Raw genomic sequence first — 23,686 nt, 5'->3', positions numbered from 1 at the left:
GTAGCTGGCTGTGGCTTCCTCTCCGAGCAGGAGCCGTGTCCGGGCTCGGGCCGTGCCCAGTCTGAACCAGAGATGGATGCTGACTCTGTCAGAGGTTAATTTTGAGGCTTCCTTGGGCATTAGAGCTGCAAAGCACTGGTTTGCTACCCTGCTTCTAGGCACCGGGGCGGCGTGTCCTCTACGCTGGCTCAGCCTGCACCCCTGGGGCAATCCCAGTTGGGGAGCCGGGGCACGGCAGGGCTGGGGCAGCGTGGTCCAGCCCCACGGGCACGCTGCCGTTGCGGCTTCCCTCTCCATGGGGCAGGCAGAGGCCGTTGCCTCGGCCAAGGCAGAAATCTTCCCGTGCTGTTATTAAGTCTCCAGCTTGGAAATAGCAGCTCTTCTCCAGGTGCCTGGAGAGCTCTCTCAGCAGCAGCAGCATCACCACTTAGCTCCTTCACTGTGCCACCGTGTCCCCGGCACGGGCTCAGCACTCTGGGAACATGACCGCAGTGCTGGGCATAGGGTCGGAAGCATCCCAACAGCAGCACGCTGGGTTTGGGGGCTGCCAGCGAGGGGTGAGCCCTGGGGCTGGAGCTCCAGGTGCTTTGGCCCCAGCAGCTCTGGTCACCCTCCTCCACGTCCCCCTCGAGCCCCAGGCAAGAGGTCCTCAGCAGCAAGGGGACGTGGTGGTACAGTCACCTGCGGGCCAGGCCCTGCTTGGTCTGGGAGCTTCTGCGAGACTTTTTTCCAGCTCATATTCCCTTGCATGGGCCTGGATGGATGAAATGGACTTTGCAGCCCCAAACCCTTTAATCTCCAGTATACTTAACAGTATTAGCCAGATTACAGGAGTCATATACACAGTAATTGCACTCGGCGGAGGAGAGGCTCAGAATTTCATGCTGGAAGGAAGCGTCTTATTCATTTTCTCCTGTCTCCCACCCATCTACACAGAAGTACATGGAAGTCACGATAAGGATACGTTAAACATGCAAAGGGATGTGATCGCTGAAATACAACAAGTTCTCCTGGCAATTAACCTGGACAGCCTTGCAGGAGCTGCTCGGGGAGAAGTCTGCTGAACGTGGCGTCTAGGAGCGGGGCAGGTTTTCAATTTTGGCTCATATTTTTTCTAAAGAAGCACAGCAACACTGGGCTCTGGACCCCGAGCAGGGACCGAGCTGTGGTATGTCCCTTGGCTGCGTGGGCTTCTGGGTCTAACCTGTCCCCACCTCTGAGAAGCCACCACCGTCCCCCGTGTGCAGAAGGGGCCGTGGACGTTGGCACTGCTGAGGGACTTGCCTCCGCCCGGCACAGTACCGAACCGCTGCCCTGGCACCAAGCGAACACGACCTGTTCCTGGTTGTGTCTGATTTAAAGCATCGCCCCGTCCCCGAGGAGCTGGCGATGTGAGGAGCCAGTCCCTCATCTTTACGCCTGGATATCTGCCCACTCCGTGCCCGGCGCTGCTCCTGTTTGTGGAGCTGATAACTGATGGCGGAGGAGACTTTATTGTCTGAGAAATACTTACGCTTAATAGGGAACACCTGGAGAAATCTCCAAAGAAAGTGCCGTAAATTCCCCTTCCCTTGGATTTATGGGCAGATTTTTCATGGATATTTACGGTTTCCCAGGTACGTTGTTGTGACTCCTTAGCACAGATTTGCATGGCATGCTCCAGGAGCTCATGAGGCACTGGGAGAGGGGAGCGGCGATGGGGCAGCCCTGTATTCCTACTGGGATGGGAGCAGTGAACGTCTCCTTAATCCCCTGGCAAATCCCCACCGTGTGTGGTGGCTTGCAGCCCGGCTGGCACCGGCTGAGCGCCCGGAGAGGCTGGCAAGGGGGGCTGGGTGAATTTGGGTGGCCCTGATGAATTCAGGTGGCCCTGACATGACAGGCAGAGGTAACCTCCCTCCTGCTCCCAGTACCGGGAGAGACACAGGCAGGGAAGGTTTCCTTTTCTTGCTCTTTGACTTTGGCACTGTTAGGCTGCTGCTTTGCGGGAGCCCCTCTGGTGCTGGGACACCCCGGCCAGCTCCGGAGGCATCACACGTGCCTCTGGGTGCTGTGGCTGAGATAGCAGCCAGGAGGGTCCGTATTCGAGCAGTGCTGGGTGATGCCCAGGACCTTGACCGGTGCTAACTAAGTAGGATGGCGTAGGCATCTCGTCTAAGACTCCATCAAACTCTGTTGCATGGCAAGGCTGTGGCTTGGGATGGCTGGAAGGGGCAGCTGGGGTTTATGGAGTGGTTTTGTGCCCTACGGGGCTGGGCTCTGGGGTGCATTAAGAACAGTGTGGCCAGCAGGTGGAGGGAGGTTCTCCTCCCCCTCTACTCCCCCTCTAGTGAGGCTCCATCTGGAGTACTGTGTCCAGTTCTGGGCTCCCCAGTTCAAGAAAGATGAGGAGCTACTGGAGAGAGTCCAGCGGAGGGCTCTGAGGATGGTGAGGGGACTGGAGCATCTCTCCTACGAGGAAAGGCTGAGGGAGCTGGGCTTGTTCAGCCTGGAGAAGAGAAGGCTGAGAGGGGACCTTCGAAATGCCTCTAAATATCTGCAGGGTGGGTGTCAGGAGGGTGGGGCCAGACTCTTTTCAGTGGTGCCCAGCGACAGGACAAGGGGCAACGGGCACAAACTGAAGCAGAGGAAGTTCCAGCTGAACACGAGGAAGAACTTCTTTACTCTGAGGGTGACGGAGCCCTGGCCCAGGCTGCCCAGGGAGGTTGTGGAGTCTCCTCTGGAGATATTTCAGACCCGCCTGGACACGGTCCTGTGCAGCCTGGTCTGGGTGACCCTGCTTCGGCAGTGGGGTTGGACTGGGTGACCCACAGAGGTCCCTTCCAACCCTGAACATTCTGTGATTCTGTGGTTTTGTGAACATGTCCCGTCCCACCTGTGCGGGGCTGGTGCAGCACCAACACCTCCTCTGTCAGCCTCTTCAAACGCCCGCTGCTGCCAACAGCCAGCCCACTGAGCCACATCTCTCTGTCCTTTCCAGGTTCCTTGCCTCGCCAGCGGGTCCTTGCAAGATTGCAGCTCTGGTAAGTGCAATAGCGTTTTCTCCTCGCTGAGCGTGCCGGGGCTAAAGCGTCACGTGGGCTGGAGGAGCAGTGGGGCTGGGCACCCCGGGCAGGGGTAAGAGCCCTTCCTGGGTAAACTTCAATGCATGGAAGCTGAAAACTTGAGTTGACTAATTGGTGTGATGATTGCAATAAAAATCAGGATGACGCCACCACCGCCACAGTGGCTTTGGGATGGGAGCTGGGGGACCTTTGGAAAGATGAGGAGGAGGTGAAGTAATGGGCGGGAGCGGAGCAAAACTTCCCCGGGGACCTTGCAGAGGAGCCAGGTTTAGAGGAGCGTTTTGGACCTGGAAGAAACGTGAAAGTCAGAGGTAGCGATCCTGGCCGCAAGCTAGCATTGTCACCTGCAACCTTTCCAGCGATGGGCTTCTCTCAGGCCACCCGCTCTGCCACCAGCCACTCTGCTTGCTTTCTACTGGGGGGAAATCCTCCCCAGGACCCAGCGGGGAAAAGCAAAAAATTTCCCCGTTCCTCACTGCTGTTTTCCCTCAGTGGTCCCTACACCGCTGTGTTTGATGTTTTTACAGTTCCAGAGTCCCCACGGGTTTCCTAACCACACACTTAACCCAGCAGAAAGGGTGCTGCTTCTGTGCTGGGATGAATTAGCAGAACGGTCTTGCAAGCAGCGGGGCTGCCACATTTTGTGTTGCCTTCGCCTTTGGCCTCTTGACATGGTTGCTTGAAAAAAATATGTATTTGCCAAAGAAGCAGCTTCTCGGTTTGACGCTCCCTATTGGGTTGATAATTGAGTCCCGCCGAAGGTGTTGACACCAGCCATGTGCCCAAGGGTTTGTTGCCATCGTCCCAGCTCACGTGGCCCCATTGAACTCGAGGATTTTTCTTTTCTTTAGCAGAAAATGTTTTGTTGGTTGGAGACTAAAAATGTCAGAGGGAAGGGGGTTATTGTGGTCTCAGGGTTTCAGATGCCGCCGGCATCACCTTATTCTGGGACAGACCTGCTCTGGGATGGGGACACCACTGCTTGGGGTGTACCTGACCACAGCGCGGGGCAAACAGTTCCCTATAAGGATGGTTGCTTCTTGCCATCGCCAACTGCGCACGGTCCAGTCCATCCCCACGGTTTCCCAGCTGTGTTATCTGACAGGTTCCCAGGCTGTTGTCCGTGCAGGAGCGTTGGGATGCTGGGCTTGTTCAGCCTGGAGAAGAGAAGGCTGCGAGGGGACCTTAGAAATGCCTCTAAATATCTGCAGGGTGGGTGTCAGGAGGGTGGGGCCAGACTCTTTCCAGTGGTGCCCAGTGACAGGACAAGGGGCAACGGGGACAAACTGAAGCAGAGGAAGTTCCAGCTGAACACGAGGAAGAACTTCTTTACCCTGAGGGTGACGGAGCCCTGGCACAGGCTGCCCAGAGGGGTTGTGGAGTCTCCTTCTCTGGAGATATTCCAGATCCGCCTGGACACGGTCCTGTGCAGCCTGCTCTGGGTGACCCTGCTTCGGCAGTGGGGTTGGACTGGGTGACCCACAGAGGTCCCTTCCAACCTCTAACAGTCTGTGGTTCTGTGATGCGAGCTGCTGTGCCAGCGGTGTATCACCTGCCTTGTCCCCTCCCCAGCTGGTGCTGGCAGCATGGGTGGCCACAAATCCCTGTGCCCGAGGGACCGCCCCGGTGCCCTCCCTGCGCGTTCATCTCACCGGAGTGTGTCTCACCGCAAAAACTCCTCCTCACCCCAAAACTGTGCAGAGACTCCTGATCTGTTGATGCTTTGCTTGTGGTGTTGGCAGCCTTGGCCCTCGGGAGAGCTGCTCTGTGTCATGCAAGCAGCGTTGCTGCGTTGGGTGCTGCTCTAGTGCACGGAGAAGCTCCAGTCAAGGGACGGATGAGCCAACCAGCTGATTTTCCATGTCAGGGCCGTGTTATGTCCAGCTCTGCCTCCCCAGGCAATCCCTGCAGGAGCAGCTAGCTCTGGCCTCACTCCTTCCAGCAGCGAGGAGCAAGCATCTCTGGCTGCAGAGCAGGGACGGGCAGGACAGAACCTGCAGGTCCCCGGACAAGAGGAGAAGGTGGAAAATGGCCTGGAGGAGAGGGCAGTGGGGAGAGAAGTGGCGGCAGTGGTAGAATTGCCTCTCCTGAGGCACGGTAATTGGCTCACGGCTTCTTCTCCCCGATCCTCTTACACCCCTCCTGCTGCACGTCTCTCCCCAGACGCGGCCGTGTGTGTTAGAAGAGATAAAAGCTCTCTTCCCATGCAGGGCTCTTCTTGCCCAGTGTGCTTAATCGCGAGCCAACGTGGCAAACGGCCTTCCTGGGAGACCCCCCGGGCTGGGCTCCTTGCTTTCCCTCCCAGCCTCCTGCCTTTGCCTCTGCTCCCACTGTCCCCCGTGCCCTGGGGCTCCCTCCCTGGCAGCCTGCGTGGCCGTTACGTGCCTCCGATAAATGAGCTTCATCTGCACCCAAAATTAATCACATTGTCATGCCAGCAGAGGATGAGGCAGCTGCGTGAAATGCCTGAATCTCTGGCTAATTTATCACAGGGGCTGGATGCAGAGGTGCTCCGCAGCTCCCGCTGCATGGAGACACACTCCGGAGAGGCGGACGGTGCCGGGGAGCTGTGAGGGCTGGGAGTGGATGTCTCAGGAGGAGGGTCTTCTCCTCCTTCCTGGAGCTCAGCTGTTGATTTTCAACTGGGAGAACCTGGCAGGAGGTTGCTTGCATCCAGGAGAGCTGGTGATGCTGGTGACCTGGGAGCTGACGTGTCCTCCTGCGCTGGAGGATGCTCAGGAACCCAGAGCAGGAGACTAATGAGGAAAACAGACTTGAAGAAATGACTCCAGGTGTTTGCGGACGGTGGAAGCGAGAGGTGCCCAACCAGGCTGACATGTCCCCTTCGCTTAATTACTACAGCGCTGCTCATGAGAAGCAAAGCTTTCACCGGCTGCGTGCCCACAGCGTGCGTGCAGCCTGCGATGGGCGGCTGTCGACGTGGAGGACCGGCCCCAGGCCTGGGGGCACACGGCTGTGCCAACTCCCGCTACAGGACACTTGGGATGGGAGCCGGTTTTGGTGTTTGCTTCTGGTGTTGCACGGGGGGACACACGTCTTTTCGGGATCCGGATCATCCTGCTTGCTTGTTGCCAGCTTCTCCTCTCCACTTCAATATGGCTTTGGCTGGGTAGTCCCTCTTCTCCTACGACCAGCCCCGGGACGGGTGCAGGTTCCTCCAATATATTTGCTCTCGCTCGTCTTGTGGCAATTAATTACCGATTCCAGACCAGACTCTGCTCTGGAGTGCTCGTTAACTAATTGGACGCCTTCCAGAAAGTCCCAGCAGTCCCTCCACGACGGGAAAATCATGTGTTCGTTGTCTGCTCCCTGATTGCTTTTTCCCCCCCGTAGTCGATGGGAGCACCTTGGCAGAGGTCTACTGCGGCTGCTCTCCTGGAGCTCGCGGGGGGCTGCTGACAACCCGGCGGATGCTTGCTTTGGGATGCGAAAGAACAGAGAGCAAAGCAAAGCACCGTGCAGATGCCCCGTATGATGACTGACGGCATGCTCCAGTGGGCTCTGAGCTGGTGGGAGAGGCTGGAAACCTGCTGTTCTCTGAGGATTTCATGACGACTCTCTTTGCAACTGTCATCGGATGTGGGTTTTTACCTCGTGGCCCAGCGGAAATGTAGGGAGAGTTGGACTTTGTGATGTGAGGCTCTGCATTGCCCACGTTGTGCTGTCATGGGGAGAACCGGTCCCATGTTTTTAGAGAAAAGAGGCTTTTGTCAATAAAAATTGAGCTGCTGTTTCTCCCAGCAGCTCTCCCAGACAAAGCAGCGAATCACTTTGGTTAAAACTTTAAACCTTCACTTGTAAGGGCGTGGGCTCCCTGGCACCCACAGTGGGGTGGCTTTGAGACAAACATGGCATTTTGGGGAGGGGGAGAGGGGGCTCTGGGTCTCCTTCAGACGTATCCCCATGGTCTCTGGCCACCAGGCACCGGCACCCATGGGCAGGTGAGCAAAAGGGGAGGGAAAGCTCAGTCTGAGCATCTCTGAGCCTCATCCTCAGACCTTGCAGCCTGCCAGGACGACCGTGGGGTTTTCCTCCCTCCTCGTCCGCATGCTTTAGAGCATTTTTTGGGGCTGTGCTTGCGACTGCATTTCCAAGCTCTTGGGAGAGGCAGATGCGCATGTGGCTGTGAGCGGGAGACGCCTCCAACCTGATGTTGGTCCTTATTTTGACTCCCCCCGGGGGCTTGTGGGCTGTGATACAGCCTTTGGTCAGTGCAGAGGAAGAATTATTGCTCGCTTGGCGTGGCTGCATGCTGAGTGAGCTGCTGCTGTGGGGCAAAGTGCTCCCAGGGGTGCCAGCGCTTGCCCTGGTGGCACTGGGGATGGGTGCTGGTGGTCGGTGTTGCCAAGGCTGCCTGCTTTACCAGGCTGCCTTCTTCTATTTGTGTCCTCGTGGTTTTGTAAGCCAGGGCTAAATCAAAGGCTTTGTAGGCACCCCTCTGCCAAACCGCGAGACTGACTGGCTTGTGCCCCTGGCTGGGTGGAGATGCTGGGGGGCTGCTGAGACGTTACGTGGGGAGTCAGAGGCGTGCGGCGATGCCTGTGCGAGGAATGATTCAACAGCCTGGGAAATAACAGCTCAGGCTGCCGAAGCGCGTGTTGAGAGGGTGGCAGGCAGCGCTCCTCAGGAGTCTGGCAGCAGGGAACAGTGATGGCGGGCGAGATGCCTTTGCCTTGGGTTTGTCTGAGGTGGAGCAGTGAGGATCAGTCCCAGGCCTGGCTGAAGAAGCGGCTGGGCTGCTGATGGTGCTAGGACAGGGCAGGACCTACTGCCGGAGCCTGATCGGGGCTGCTGCCGGTGGCTCCGCTCAGCATTTGCTGTCGGCTTGGCCAGGAAGGAGCAGGGACGCTGCTCGGGGCATGGCAGAGCGAAGCATCCCTGGCAGCACACGGGATGCTCCGGCAATGCTGAGACCCTCGGCAGAGGGAAGTGCTTGTCTACCCAAAGAAAAGAGTTCCGCAGTCTCCAGCCACTGCCAGAGCCTGGGGAAAGCCAGCTGTGGCTATTTGGAAGTGCTTTGCCACAGCAAAATGCAGCGATCTGCTGGAGAGCAGCTCTGCAGAGAGGGACCTGGGTGTGCTGGTGGACAACAAGCTGACCATGAGCCAGCAGTGTGCCCTGGCACACTTCTCTTGATGCAGCCCAGTCAGGTTGATGGTGTCTCCTGTCCCTCTGTTTCTTGTAGGAGCTGTGTGGATGCCATGGATTTTAGCGGCGTCTTGCCTTTTCCTCTGGCCAAGCACAAATAACAGGGCTTTGCCCTTGCTCTCGGTGGTGCAAACCCCCTGCAGACACGTTTTGGAGAGGGCTGTGCTGCGAAGTGCCTGCCCTGCTCCTCTGAGCTCTGCCTTTGGGTGTTGGGCATGGTTTGTGTTTCCTCCAGCCTCCACCATTTTGGGCAGAGCTGGAAACACCAGCCTCCCAGGGGGTCCGGCCCTGGCACGCTCCGAAGCCAGCTCGAGGGAGCTGGAATAACCTGATACAACTCTGCGGAGCCTGATTTCTAGTCCCTGTAATTAAACACCCAGCTGTTGAGTTCTTTTATGTGTATTCAGATTGAAACTTGGCAGGCTTACGGGTGGCAGGGAGCTGGATTCGGTGACCAGCAAGATCTGTTGCGCTCTTAAAGCAAACTCCATTATAGCCCGGCCAGGTTGGGCAGGAAGCTGAGTCTGCCAGGGATGCTTCTGTGGGCCAAGCTGATGAGGTTGGGTGGGAAGCTCTGCCGTGTCGTTGCTGTTGAAATACAACAAGGGCTAGTGCAAGGTCCTGCACCTGGGGAGGAACAACCCCATGCACCAGTACAGGCTGGGACGGACCTGCTGGAGAGCAGCTCTGTGGAGAGGGACCTGGGTGTGCTGATGGGTGACAGGTTGACCATGAGCCAGCAGTGTGCCCTGGCTGCCAAGAAGGCCAGTGGGATCCTGGGGTGCATCAAGAGAAGTGTGGCCAGCAAGTCGAGGGAGGTTCTCCTTCCCCTCTACTCTGCCCTAGTGAGGCCCCATCTGCAGTACTCTGTCCATTTCTGGGCTCCCCAGTTCAAGAAAGATGATGAGCTACTGGAGAGAGTCCAGTGGAGGGCTCCGAGGATGATGAGGGGACTGGAGCATCTCTCCTACGAGGAAAGGCTGAGGGAGCTGGGCTTGTTCAGCCTGAAGAAGAGAAGGCTGAGAGGGGACCTTCGAAATGCCTCTAAATATCTGCAGGGTGGGTGTCAGGAGGGTGGGGCCAGAGTCTTTTCAGTGGTGCCCAGCGACAGGACAAGGGGCAACGGGCACAAACTAAAGCAGAGGAAGTTCCAGCTGAAGATGAGGAAGAACTTCTTCACTCTGAGGGTGATGGAGCCCTGGACCAGGCTGCCCAGGGATGTTGTGGAGTCTCCTTCTCTGGATATATTGAAGAACCACCTGGATGCGGTCCTGTGCAGCCTGCTCTGGGTGACCCTGCTTCGGCAGGGGGTTGGGCTGGGTGACCCACAGAGGTCCCTTCCAACCCCTACCATTCTGTGATTCTGTGGTTCTGTGATACCTGGCCCCTGGGCAGAGGCGAGTGGGGGTTTGCTTAGAGATGAGGTCTCCAGAAGCCAAAAGGCTTCCCAGAGTCCATCCTAAAGCATGTAGGTGCCACGTGCTAGGCCGTGGTCTCGGAAGGAGACGATGGCTACGCCGCTGGAGACCTTCCCAGCAGTGCCCAAGCTGAGCCTAAGCACAAGTGCCTCACCCTGGTGGAGCTGGCGGAAGATGGCTGCCCCTCTGAACCAAAACCCCAAACTCGAGATTTGTCCATCGCTGGTGATAACGCACCGCAAAGTAAATGTCACTTGCAAAATTTATGGGAGAGATGTTTCGCTAGTCTCCTGTTTAAGGTTATACTAATTTTAAAGCACGTTTTCCCCCAAGGGGGAGCGGCAGGCTGTCACCACAAAAAATGTCCCCGTATGTCGTAGAGCGGCACACGTGTGCGTACGCAGGGATTGGAAGGCAAGGCAGCACAACAGGCACTGCTCACGTGGCTGTTTCGCTGAGGAAAGCCGTTATTTTTATACGTATATTTTTATATGGCAATTTCCTGGCCGCATAAAAAAAAAAAAATCATCAGAGTTACACAAGCTCAGAACTGACCTCCCAGTATAAAAACCTGGCGCGTGACTTATTTATGCAACCAGAGCATAAACCCACAGGAGACATGGGCAGGTGTGCTTGGCATGGCCTCCCGCTCCTGCTCAGATCGAGCAAGCGAGCATCCCATCCCGGCAGGGCCCGTGGCTCCAGAGCCACGTTGCACAGGCACCGCCAACTCGCAGGGCGTCTTCGTTTGAGGCGAAGTGAGGGATCAGCTTGGCTCTGAGCAGCGTTTTCCCTTCCCACCCCGAGCGGCGGGGCAGCGGCTCCGGGGTCTGGCTCTCCCCAGCCGCTCGTGTGCCACATAGCTGGATGGGGTTCCGCGGCCTGGGGACGTTGATCAGCTCTGGCAGTGGAGCTAATGCGATTAAGGGCTTTCGTCGCCCTGCGCTCAGTGCTCGAGAACGTTTCCCTTCGAAGATGTTTACGAAAGTCGCTTCATCTTGCCGCGGCTTTGGCTTGCGATGAGAGGAGCGTGCGGGCCGGCTGTGTGGGGAATGCTCCCCGAGTTCCGCGGGTGCTGCCCAGCCAGCGATGGGGCAGCGGAGGGAGAGAGGGTCGCAGCTGGGAGTGCCGCCAACCCCAGTGCTCCCAGCGAGGAGTCCTATTTGTGCCGGGGGTTGGGAGCTCGGGGAAGGCATGTGGCCTGCTGAGGCTGCCCGTCTGGTAGCCTGCGAATGCAGACCCACAAACAGCTTCTCTGCGGTGTCGCAACCCCATCCTCCGTGCAGGCAGGGAGAGAACCCAGTTTTGGAAGCCTCCTTCCCAGCTCTCTCTATCCAGGGCCAGAAGAGGTATTTTTATGTGGTCTTACAAGTAGATCTCAAGACATCTCTTAAGTGGGTGCTTCACAGCCTACACGCCAATGAAACCCTCCCGTGCGCCATGCAAAACCCTTCACGGCAGCGAGCCCGAGGCTTTGCTCCTCCATCTCTGCCCTGTGCTCTCCTTTTGCTCCATGTCCCTGCCCCAGCTCTCCTGGGGACACCGGCTGCCACGAGGACTGACGCGTGGCCAGCAACGTTCACTTGCAGAAGGTGCTTCTAGACTTTCCGTGGTGGCTCCCAGGTGGATGGGGCTGGTGGGGCATTTTTGTTCGGGGGGAAAACCAAGGAACGGGAAAGTAACGATAATTTTTTCAGCACAGCATTTGAAGAGAAACCCCCAGCTGCTGCAAAAGGGGATGTTTGGGTTGTGTCCCACTCCTCTGCCACGGTTCCTCGTGTGCTCGTGGGGCTCGTGGAGCCCATCTCCAGCCCAGGGAGGTGAGAGCAGGGGATAAATGTGGAGCAGGGACACGGCTGAAGGGAATCTCAGCCAAACATTCTTGTCTTTTTCAGTCACCTGAAATGCGTCGGTCTGTGTTGAATCAAAGTAGGAAAGCGTGTTTGATTTTTTTTTTTCTGAATATTTTAATTCTTCCACCAAGAAGAAACTGAATTTCCCCTAGAAATTGCATTTCCTATTTGGAAACAGGCTGTTAACTTGCCGAGCAGGGCTACAGAAGGCTGTTTTTCCAGGGGCTAATATCAGAAGATTGACTGATTTCAATATCTAGCAAGATGCGTTGTCTGGTTCAGCCATTTCCCTGCATCATCGGGGCTTTCACGCTTCTCCTTTCTCCCACGTGGATCCTCCGGAGCCTTTCAAGACCCGGGCTCCTGCCACAGCCTGGCTAAGGCCTCTCCCCTCTGTCCGCCTCCCTATTTTCGTGAAACCTCCAGGAATTTAATATCTCTGAGTTTTCCTGCTGTCACTCCCACGCTGTTGAATTTGACTGCAGAAAGGGGACACAGACAGCACGTGGAGCATGCAATTGCACAGTCCTCGCTTTCTTACGGAAATCATGCCAAAAAAAGGGAAAAAAACCCTTAAAAAATCCACTTTGGAAAATCTTTGGGTGCCGCCATGGGCAGGGTGGGTGCTCTTGACCCCTGAGTCCACGGGGACACGGTGCTGAGCGCTCGGCGCGGTGACCTTGGTCCTTCTGCTGTGGCGTTGAGTCTGCATTAAAGACATGGCCTGAGCATCTCCAGTGGGGCTGTGCAGCACCAGGGCAGAACCAGCAACTCAGAGCCGTCCTTTACAAATAAAGGAGACTTTAATTAAAAGCACTAATTGCTAACAGTCGATTATACTGCACATTAAGGTGAGATGTTAGCAAAATAGCAGCACGTCCATTAAAATACTTGTTAAAATACTGAACGGTCCTGCCATTCAAGGGATCTTGGCTGGTTGGGGCAGGTGTTGCCTTCAGCCCTAGGTCAGTGTCCTGCTCCAGGACGCGACGGCGGGACGAGAGATCTCGGCTAAAGCAGCGAGCGGTGGGTTTGGAGGTGACGCCTGATGGCTTTGTGGAGCCTGTGTGCCCCATCTTGGGGACACCAACGTCGGGGGGCAAAGGGTAGGCAGGGCTGTGGCATGGGAGCTGCTGAGCCTGTGACTACGTCAGGAGGAAGCGTAAAAGGCTCTGCCTCGTGCCGCAGGCAGGAGGAGGACCAAGAGGAGGAGGAGGAGGAGGAGGAAGGCTGCCAATGGAGGCTGCAGCTCCTGGCTGGCTCGCTGCGCTCTGAGGTCTAGCTTGGCCCTGGGATGCTCAGAGGAACCCGGACCCGCACTGCTGCATGCCTGCGCCTGCTTTTATCCCCCTTCCCCGCTCCTTCCTCTCGCTGCTGGCGGATGGCCCGGAGCCAGGCTTTTTACGCGTTTTCTTTTAGTCTTTTTCGACAAGAATAAACCTTTTATCTGTTGACTGTGAGACCGTGCTGGAAGCAAAGCCCTCCAGACCTTGTGGGCTTTTTACAGCCCCCTCCATCTCCCCGGCTGCCTGTTGGCAGCTTGGTCTTCGCCCAGGTTTGGCACTGCTGGCTAGGACAGAGTTGAACTGGTCTGTGCTGGGGTCAGGGGTGCAGGGATGGGGACATGGCGGCCCAGCCACCCCCACGGCACAACGCCATCTCCGCTCGCCTTGCGGGGAGCATGATAGGAAAAGGGAAAGCGTGGGGATGGGAGGAAGGAGATGTACAGCGAGGAAAACCAGCTCGTTTTGCTTAATTATCACTGACTGTGACAGCCCGCATCTTTAGTTTGAGAAGTATCTGTGAGGTGCGGGCTGCTTCTCTCGAACAGGATAATTATGTTAATTAAAATGCTTTCTTTATAGCAGTTCTGATTAATAAAAACAGTTCCAGTGCTCTCTTTAAACACGCTAACCTTCTGTTGTGCAGGAAAACTGGCTTTTCTCAGCAATTTATGACTTTTAAAACAGATTAGAGCAGGACAGCCTGCTGCTTTCAGGCAGTAACGCTTCCCACCCTGGGGAGAGCAAGGCAGCCCACCGCCGTGGAGCCCCGCGCCTGGGCAGCAGCGCTGGAGCAGGCAGCAACGCGTGCCCGCGTGGGAGCCGCGCATGGCAGGCGCCAGGGAGCTCGGCGAGGGTGCCAGGGAATAAAAATGCCACTTGCTTCTCTAATTGCTGTTTATTTCCTCTGCGAAAGTATTGGGATAATTAACAAGCTCCCAATTAGGGAAAAAATTGTGGGTAGGGGAAAAACAGGTATGGTGCCAAGAGAGCTGGGTTTGTGCGTGGTGAGGGGCAGGGGTGGTGGTCCCGCTCGCTGACCACTCGTAGGGTGGGGCCCTGCGGGGACCCCGGGACGAGGGAGGACGCAGCGATGCCCCGGGTCCTCACCGGAGCGCTTTGCCAAGGCGCTGGTTGCACTTCAAGAGGCTTGAAAGGTTAGGAGCTGGCGTGAGTGTTGGTGTTCGGCTGGCTGGCGTTCCATCTGTTGGCTGGTTTGCTGGTTCTCAAAGGAGCTTGCTCTCGTGTGAGGGGGTTCAAACCCCCCGAGCATAGTCTGACGTGGGTTTGGAAGGTGGCCGAGCATCTACCACTCTCCTGTGAAGCAGTGGCAAGCCAGGAGGGCTCGGTACCTCTGCGGGTAGCCTGAAATGCTGTAAGCAGGTAGCCCGGTGCGTCACCTGCTGCTCACAAGACGGGTAGGATTGCCACACTCTTGTCCCCAAATGCCAGTCCCCAGCCAGCTGCATATTCTCTCTGTGGCAAGGGGGTTTTTTGTCCTCCCCTCCCTCCCTTTTTTTTCCTTCCTGCACATCTTTCCCCCTGCTTGCCATCCCTGCTGGCAGATGGTACCTTATGCTGGGCCAGATGCTGGAGCAACACGTGGAGTAGTTCTCAGCCCCCCCTCACACTTCCCGGCCCCGCCGCCGGGTCCTCTCCTTCGGGAGGGGTGGTGGGTGGCAGGCAAAGGGCCAGAGGAGCTCGCGGGAGTGCTGCCTTGCTCACGTCAAGGAGGAGGAAAGGGAGTTCTTGTCGCTGGCTCTGTGGAATACCGCCTGCAAGAAGCCACCCTTGTGCGAAGCGATGGCAGCGTTAGTTGGCCATCCAGCTGTGACCCGTGACGCAGAGTGGGGGGACTTCACCGCGTTCGCTCGCCCCGGTTGAACTGCCGGCAAGGCGCGGGGAGAGGGGCTGCTGCTGGCACCGCGCGTCCCCCGCTTTGGACGCCTCACCCGGGCGTCCAGCCAGGCTCGGCACGGCTCGGCCCCCGGGCTGGGAAGGCTCTGCCAGCCCCGCGGCTGCCGGACTGTGATTCCCTGCCTGTCTCCTGTTGTCACCACTTCGGTCCCCTCCATCCTCTCTCTCCTTCCCAGCCCCGCTCCCCGTGTCTTGCCGCGTTTGAAGTCTTTTGGGAAAGAGTGCTGGGGGAGAAGGGGAAGCCCTGGGTGCAAACCCCTGCGGGCTTTACGGTACCGTGTAGAGGTGAGGGTCCACGACGTGATGCTCCCGCATGCGTGAAGCAAGGCTCCTCTCCCCTCCAGCATGTCTGCAGCCTGCAGAGCCAGGCAAGCGGGGCAGTCACACAGTGAAGCCTTGCAGAGCTTCCCCACAGGGTGTCCCCCAGCCTGGGGAGCCTCAGCCAGCCCAGCCCAGCGCGGCTACAGCCCCCCAGCGCAGCCCTTTCCCTGCCCTGCAGACTCAGCCGGGGCTGGCTCCGCTCCGCTCCCTGCCTCGCTGCCCCGTTTCCCTCTGCTATATTTACATGTCTGTTTTATGATTTCAATTTTTAATGCTTCTGCTGTTTGAAGATGCTTAATGCTTTGGAGTGGAACATTTTCTTCTGAGTCCTGAGCGCCAATTGAGGACAGACCAATAAATCAACTAATAACTGAAACCTCATTTTCTGCTCCTGTGGCTGCGTTTTAACCCTCCTCGTGCCGCCTCGGCTTTCCTGGTGCTTCCCCATCTCCCCGGGCAGGAGTTGGCACCGTCGCTGTGCCTGGGGTGGCTGGGCAGGCATTGCCTGTACCGGCTGTAAGCACAGCAAGCGTTTGCACACAGCCTGTGACGGCTCTGAGCATCCCTTAGCTGGGCGGCATCAGGCGTTTGGGTGCCCATCCTGGGCTGTGTCTGAAGCGATAGTGTCCAGCTGCCACCTTCTCTCCTCTGCCATCACGACTGTCCTAACGCCCCGCTGTTGGATGGTCAGCAGAGCTGGAGGTTCGCAAGGCTGCCTGCAGGGAAGAGAGGAACATGGTAGATGGATCTGGCAGGTCACCTAGCAAGACCCAGGCTGTTCCCAAGCCCTTGGCAGCTCCTCAGACTGCAACAGCCAAGTGCCAGCTTCGTGGCTTTGCGATGTTGCAGGACCCAGGACCTCCAACTGCACTCTCCAGGAGGGAGATCCAGAGAAAGCCTCTTCCCTGCTGCTCGTGCAGGTGCTCCGGAGCCCAGCAACCTGCAACAGAGATGGAGGAATCGCTCGGGAAGGCATCCTGTCTCTGTTTCTCTGGCAGCTGGAGCAGAGGCACCTCCAGCACGGGAGAACGTGCTCTGCGCTACGGGTCCAACAGAAAGTGGCAGGTCTTTGGTAAATCTTCCTTCCAGCTATTCGCCCTAGCCCAGAAGGGCTGAGGGCTTTCCACGCTGCTGCCTTCATTTGTCCGCCTCTACTCACTGTTCTCACTCATCTCAACACCGTCTAAGCCTTCAAAGAAGTGCCCGCTGCTACCACCTCCTGTGGCAGTGAGTTCTGCGGGTTGCTCGCAGGACGTCCATGCCTCTCCTGCACATGCAGCCCTGTCCGCTTGAGGATTCAGGTGCTACCCCTGCTCTCAAGATGCCTTCCCCGAGACAGGCTGCCGGGCTTACGTTTCTGCAGCACTTTATTGCCTGTTGAATTATGAAAATGCTGCTTGTGTCGCCTGGCAGCCAGCCACGGAGCTGCTCTTGAACTTCTGGCTTGAAGGTGTGGCACGCGTTCCACTCCACTCCTCCACGTCTTGAGCCGTGGTGCGTCCGGGGCCCCAGGGAAACCCTGGCTGGGTCTCCGCTCCCTGGGCAGCGCAGCGGGCAGAGGTGCGGGCAGGCTGGGCAGAGCAGACCCCCGGGACAGGCAATGTCCCAGTCTCTCACCACACCCCTGCCTCTCCCCGCTCCGGCACCAGCCTGGGGAGAGCGGGGCTTCACGGGGCTCCACGGCTGCCGAATGAAGAGCTGAAGCTTCATTAGATGGTCCCTGAGACAGGCACGTCTCCCCTGGTACCCTTCCACCACCGCAGAAATACGGGGCCGCATAGTAATAACGCGAGGCCACGGCTACGCTATTCCCCCCACCTTTGTTTTTTTCAACAGGCTTCTCTTCACGGCTGTGGTTTTACTCCCGGGGGCTGGAGCCCTACCAATACATCTGCGCGGGTCCCGGCAGGGGCTGGGGCTGGGCTGCAGGTGCCTGCTGGCAGCAGGGAATGGGGCTCGGCCAGCATTTGGGTCCCTCTTTCGCTGTCAGAAGTGATTTGTCCCCGGGGAGCCCTCCCGGTGTTTGGCTCAGAGCAGCCTGGCCCCCAGCCAGCACGTTTTTGGCAAGCCCGGAGCTGCCCAGAGCTGCTGGCGGAGCTGATGGCTCAGGCTGCCCATTGCCGTCTCCCTCACTCCCGGCGAGGGAGGGGATGGGGAAGGGAGCAGGGCCCCTCTCCTTCCAGCCTCACACTCCGATGCGCTCCGATGGCCCACGTTGTGTTTATCCATAATTATAACGAGGTGACAAGGTTGCAGTTTCCAAACCGATGCACAAATGCTTAATAACCCAGGGGAACGCTTTCCCGCTCGTTAAGCAGTGCAGGCAGGAGCCTCGCCGCCCCGGCCCCTTCCCCTTGTCCTACGCAAGCGGAGCGAGCGCGGGGAAGCACCCCGAGGCTGCAGCCCGGTCCCGCGGCTGCTGGGGACGTGATGCTGGAGGGACACCACCTCCTCGCCCCGCGTCCTCGGCCGGGCAGGTCTGTGCTCCCGCGCTCTGGGAATGGAGGTGCAGGATGTCGGGGATTAAATTTTCCATTGGAAAAAGCATTTCTTGTCAGGCTGTGTTAGCAGAATTGTGTAGCCATGGAGCAAACATCCGGGTGGGAGAGTACCTAAGCAAATCATTCTGACTTCCGTCTGTTGACAGGGTCCGGGAAATGCAAATGTATCTCTTTGATTTGACGTGTTTTGACTTTTTAGGTTTTAATTTAATATCCCGGTTACATTTAATGTTTTATGATGGTTCGTGTTTGAGGAATGAAATACTTTTCCCCTTACTGCAGCAGAACGCCTGAATGTTTCCCAGTGAAATGCGAGGGCTTGGTTTTTTTCCGGAGTCCTCTTCTGTGAGCGATTTTGATTCACTGAGTTCAGTGCAAAGCAAAACTTTTAATTTCGGAATCTGGCACAAGCCAGATATCTCAGTTTCTGACAGGTTTGTGGATTTTCTGTTACGTGCCCTCTGCCAAGGGGCACCAGAGCCCTGGAGCAGGTCTGGGGGGGCTGGGGTAGCAGCGTGTCCTACGCTGGTGTTTAAAGGTGCTGCTGAGATAATGGAGAGGAAGATTTATGGTTTCGACCCGACCGCCCGGAGACAGAGGTGTCCGTGGAGGACAGTGTCCGGTGCTGGTGCGGGTGCGTTGCCAGGGAGGGTGCCTGGGGGCTGTGCAGGGCATCCCACTTCCCCACCCCGGGGCACTCGGACAGCTCTGCTCCTGCTGCAGCCGTAGCAGGTCTCGGGGTGCCATGGATCAAAGCTGCCTTCGCATCCAGTGTCCAGTTCTGGGCTCCCCAGCTCAAGAAAGATGAGGAGCTACTGGAGAGAGTCCAGCGGAGGCTATGAGGATGATAAGGGGACTGGAGCATCTCTCCTATGAGGAGAGGCTGAGGGAGCTGGGCTTGTTCAGCCTGGAGAAGAGAAGGCTGAGAGGGGACCTTAGAAATGCGTCTAAATATCTGCAGGGTGGGTGTCAGAAAGATGGGACCAGACTCTTTTCAGTGGTGCCCAGCGACAGGACAAGGGGCAACGGGGACAAACTGAAGCAGAGGAAGTTCCAGCTGAAGATGAGGAAGAACTTCTTCACTCTGAGGGTGATGGAGCCCTGGCCCAGGCTGCCCAGGGAGGTTGTGGATTCTCCTTCTCTGGAGATATTCCAGACCCGCCTGGATGCGGTCCTGTGCAGCCTGCTCTGGGTGACCCTGCTTCAGCAGGGGGTTGGACTGGGTGACCCACAGAGGTCTCTTCCAACCCCTTCCATGCTGGGATTCTGTGATCCCTGGCGAACGCCCATTTGAGCAAAAGGAAAGCGGAGCTGCAGGCAGGGCTCGGGGTGTGTGAAACGCTGCCGGTGCCTGTTGGCTGCTCGCTTGCATGTGCGCGCGTGTGTCTGTTTGTGCATGCATCTGGGGATAAAGCTGCTTTCTGGGCAGCTTTTTTAAAAAACAAACGACAGCTTGTTTGCTGCGAGGATTGCGGGGCTGCCTGGCAGAGGCTCCGTACCAGAATTTTGTTTGGAAGATGCCGCCAGCAAATAGCCAAACGCATTTGTACGACATCAGTCAACAGCATGTTCCAGCCTCCACCTCTGCCGGGGGGGGAAAAGTCATCTCACTGATATATGTGTTTCAACACCAATTATCCAAGCCTCATTTGCTCCAGACTCACAAGACCATGTCCCATGACATCTATTAATTGCATTAAAAATCTCTCATTATCCTCATTCTCCAGGAAGCGGAGCTGGACTTGCTCAGGCCCAGGTTTTTGGGAGGGCGTGCGTGCGTGACAGTGCGAGTCAGAGGATGCGTCATGCCGACGGCACGCGCAGCCACCGCTGTCAGCAGGCCCTGAGCCCCTTTGGCTTGGCAGAAGCTGTGGGCTTCTCCCAAGCCTCTGCCCCCCGTTTATTCGTAGCCGGGTCGTACTTTTTAGGCAGCTGACCCGTCGGGCAGGACGTGACAGTTCGGCTCGGGGTGGCTTCAGTGGTGCCGTTCCCTGCAGCCGGGCAGCGCGATGCGAGCGATGCTGCCAGCGCCCCGCACCACACGCTGCCGAGCACAAGCCGCTTGCCTCCTCCTTGCCAAATGCTTATTGTTCCTGCTTTGAACTTCTGCAAAGCGAGGTTTGCCAAGGCTCTGATGTGAATCATTAATTAATTCCTGGAGGGTTGGGGGTCTTTTTTTGGTGTTGTTTTGCTGTGATAATTGAAAACAGGGAGCGGGAGGCACTGTGGGTGCAGGAGAACAGGGGTGCATTCGGGGCCGTTTCACCATCCCCGTTCAGGAGGGTGCCATGGGTGCCCCGCTTGTCCCGGCTCCTTGGGCCAGGCACTGTTGGCACCCGCACCCCGGCCCTCATCCTGCCTGCTGGGCTCCATGGGAGAAAGCACACCTGCCTCTGGTTGCGAGCATCCCTCTCCCCTCGTCATCCTCCTCCTGCGCCCTGCGCTGCGGTGGGGTCTGCGCTGGTGCCCGCCGTGCTGGGGCTGCCCTTTGCCAAGAGCCTCGCTTGATGCAGGAGCCCTGGGGCTGAGCGATGGAGGGCGGCTCCGGCAGTGCTGGTGGAGGCAGAAACCTTGGCAGGGCACCAAGAAAAGGCAAGTAAAAAGGACAGAAAGTTCTCACCAAATGACATATTCATTTATCGGGGCAGCCTCAGGATTGTGAGGAGTGGAGGAGGGCAGTAAGATCTTGCCTAAAGGCTGAAAACCCGACTTCTCCTCATATGCCATGCTCTCCGACCATGCTGACGGCTCCCTGCTGGACTTGCGCCCATATTTCAGCGCCTTGTTGGACTGGGGAGCCCCAGATGGGTTGGTCTCATGGTGCTCAGGAGAGGGACTGACCCTGGCTGTGGCCATGGAGGGAAGGCAGGAGCAGCCAGCCCCGTCCCCATGCCCCGGAGCCCAGGGACAGTGGGAATGGGCTGTGTCTGTGACAACGCCTGGGCCCCCCAGCCTCCGGGAGCTCTTGCCGTTTCTGCTCTCTCGCTGGTTTAATAACTTGTTCCTTGTTGACATTTTTATTCTGAACACAGGGAAAATGCCAGCGTGGTAACTGCAGTACATGTAAAGCAAGGCACCGTGCCATCTCCTCCAGATCGTGTCCTTCCCCCTTCCCCGGCTCTTAAGGCCGTGGTGGAAGCGAGCGGTGGCTTGGCTGGAGGGTGGGACGCCAGGAGCCACACGTGCCCTGGAGCTGCCGCGGGTGGATGTGGTGGGACGCGGGCACCGTCCGCTGCTCCGTGGTGACTCCCGGTGAAATAACACCAGGTCTAATTGCTCTGCTAACAGCTAGACCCGCTGCCTCCAGGAGCACTTACATCTGCAGATAGCTTGTGGTTTCTAATACCAGCTGAAATCCCTCTTGCTCTCATGTTTACCAGCATGCAATCACAAACCCTTGATGTCTGCACAACAGCCTTCCATCTCCCGGTTCCCCGCAAAGAGTGACAAAGCTATGACAATCTGGAAGGAGGCAAACAGGCAGCAAAAACCCACTGGGATCCAGGGAAAAATCTGTGTCCCGTGGGATGCAAATCAAAAATAGAGTGCTCTTCCCTCCCTCCACCCCAAAAGTATTCAATAAACAGATAATGTAGGAAATGTATAATTTTACAAAGCCACGGTAGCCACCTTTTTTGCATGCAATAAGCCAGAAAATGTTTGCTGCATGAGTAGAACCGAAGCTGTAATGTTGTAAAATGACAGTGCTGGGGAGCCATCTGCTTATTGACTGAAGCCTGGAGCATGGGCGCTCTGCTGCGGAGCCTGACATGGATGTGTGCGCGTGTGCCGGGGATACATACGGAACGTGTACCCACTACGTGATTCCCGATGCCCAGGGCCGCTCGCTCGCATCCACGCGCCGGGGCACAGCCCGCTCAGCGAAGGCGACGATGTGCTCGGCAGCCTGTCCCTGCCCTGCGAGTGCTTGCAACCTCCCCGTCTCAGCGCAGCTCTTTCTTTTTTCCCCTCCTGACACCTTCCTCCTCCCGCCTTCATCAACCAGCCAAGCCTCTGAGCCCTGCCGACGTTTGTTGTCACTGCCCACGATGGTGAAAGCGAAAACACTGCGGTTTTCCTAAATTGCGCTGTCAGTCCGGGCGAGCGAGGGACCCTGTACGTGTGCGGCGCTGGGGCTGGTGTGGGCTGTGGGCTGTGGGAGAGCTGCCTGTCCCAGCGTTTGGAGCGGGGCAGGTGGGCTGCGCATCACCACGGCTCCGTGTTTAGCTGGGGGAAACCTCGGGGGCGGTTTCTGCACGGTTGTGTGACGTCGGGATGGGCTGTAGGGCAGCGGCTGGGGGGATGCGGCAGGAGGGTCTGCTCCCCTCGCCCCCTGCGACGTGGAAAAGAGACCGTGAAGCAAAGAAGCCAGGCTTAGGGGCTCACAGGACGGCTTCGCACTGGTGAGAGGGCGATTTCACTGGCCCAGCACTGGCGAGGGGCACGTTGGAGGGCTTGACACAGACCTGTCATGGATTCGCATCCGACGAGAGCCACGTGCGTCCCCGGGCTCCTCCTGGTAAAGCCTCAGAGCCATGCCAGCACGCGGTCGTCTGGAGCGAAGCAGGGGATTACGCACGTCTGAACGGTCGGCGCTGAACTCCTAACGTCTCGGAGTCAGAGGCTGCCCTGCAGAACGGCAGCACCGCTACCGCTGAGGTCAGGGGGATTCGTGGCCGCTTGTCAGGCAGCCAAAACTGTCTTTTCTGTCCCTGCCGAAGGTCGTGCCGTGGTGCCCTCAGCATCTGGCTCATCCAGCCCGTCACCCGTCCGCAGACCCATGCATCTCTGGTGCCTGCCAGGGCCATGCTGAGCCCTGCGCCAGTGTCCTGGCTCATGCCACCGGCGCGGTGGGCACTCGGCAGCGAGACAGGTCAGTCCATGGGTCTCCGACGCGGTGGATTTGGTCTGTAGCCTTGCATGCCTTTGTTTGGATGGCAGGAGTGGTGAAATAACACCCATGGGACAGAAGGGATACCAAAATGATGATATTGCCCTTTGGAATTGTTTCACAGTCAGTGCAGCTTTCCTGTCCTCTTGGCGATATTTTACCCAGACGTTGCTCAAAGGATCACTGTTAATCCATTTCTGCTGAAGCACCGAATAAAATCCTGTGTTCCCCCTAGCACTCCTGCTGCCCATTTTGTTCCCGAGCAGCAAGCTGCCACCATTCCCGGGCAGCGGTGTTTGTCTGCCGCTGTGAATTATGATGGGCTGTCGCAGAACAGGGACGGGCTACGGATTCCTTCAGTCTTCTGCTCTCTCACAAGCTCTTGTATTATTGATAACCCTGGGCTGAGTGATTATTACACGTATAAATTGATTTTAATTTCTTACGATTGAGGCTGTGATTAAATTCTGTGCCAGGTTGTACGTACCCTGGCAGTGATTAGGCGCTACAAGCCGTGGCAGAGCTTACGCACAGGGCCTGGCTTAGTGAGACTGATAGATGAGCCAGGACCAGTTTTCCCCATGCAAGGCTTTGGCACAGACCTGCAGAGGGATTTCGGCACATGTGTTTGCTTGATTTCGGTTTTGGCAGGTCTGGGTCCTGGCCTTGAGCTTGGTGTGGTGCAGTTCTCTTGGATGCATGGACTTTGCCCATTTCCCAGGGGAGGTTTAGCCCCAGTAGCAAGCGTCAGGCTCCTGACGTGGGTTTTCTTGGCTCAGTTCCCTTTTGCATTCCCGGCAGGGTTGTTCCCGTGCCCTGCGACTGTCTGGTCCAAGCCAGGCAGGAGCGAGTGGCTCTGCCTGGGCAGCCAGAACCAAAGCCAAACTGTACCTCCACTACTCTGTCTGCACCTCAAATACTGTGTTCAGTTTTGGGCCCCTCACTATGAGAAGGACATTGAGGGGCTGGTGCGTGTCCAGAGAAGGGCAACGAGGCTGGTGAGGGGTCTGGAGAACAAGTCTTATGAGGAGCAGCTGAGGGAGCTGGGGCTGTTTAGTCTGAAGAAGAGGAGGCTGAGGGGAGACCTTCTCGCTCTCTACAACTACCTGAAAGGAGTTGTAGTGAGATGGGTGTTGGTCTCTTCTCCCAAGCAACTAGTGATAGGACAAGAGGCAATGGCCTCAAGTTGCGTCAGAGGAGGTTCAGACTGGATATTAGGAAAAAACTTTTTCTGAAGGAGTGGTCAGGCGTTGGACCAGGCTGCCCAG

General features: G+C 57.4%; 1 protein-coding gene across 1 annotated transcript in view; it reads left to right on the top strand.

The window, feature by feature from the left end:
* The window catches only part of LINGO1 (leucine rich repeat and Ig domain containing 1), a 130,533-nt gene that overhangs the window by 19,323 nt on the left and 87,524 nt on the right, over window positions 1-23,686 (top strand). The window contains exon 2 of the mRNA XM_075432113.1: window positions 2,981-3,023. Within this exon, the coding sequence (XP_075288228.1) occupies window positions 2,981-3,023 (43 nt within the window). The remainder of the gene's footprint in view (window positions 1-2,980; window positions 3,024-23,686) is intronic.

This window comes from Opisthocomus hoazin, chromosome 10 (assembly GCF_030867145.1).
Source record: "Opisthocomus hoazin isolate bOpiHoa1 chromosome 10, bOpiHoa1.hap1, whole genome shotgun sequence".
In the NCBI taxonomy this organism is placed as follows: Eukaryota; Metazoa; Chordata; class Aves; order Opisthocomiformes; family Opisthocomidae; genus Opisthocomus; species Opisthocomus hoazin.
This window is presented reverse-complemented; position numbering and strand designations above follow the sequence as displayed.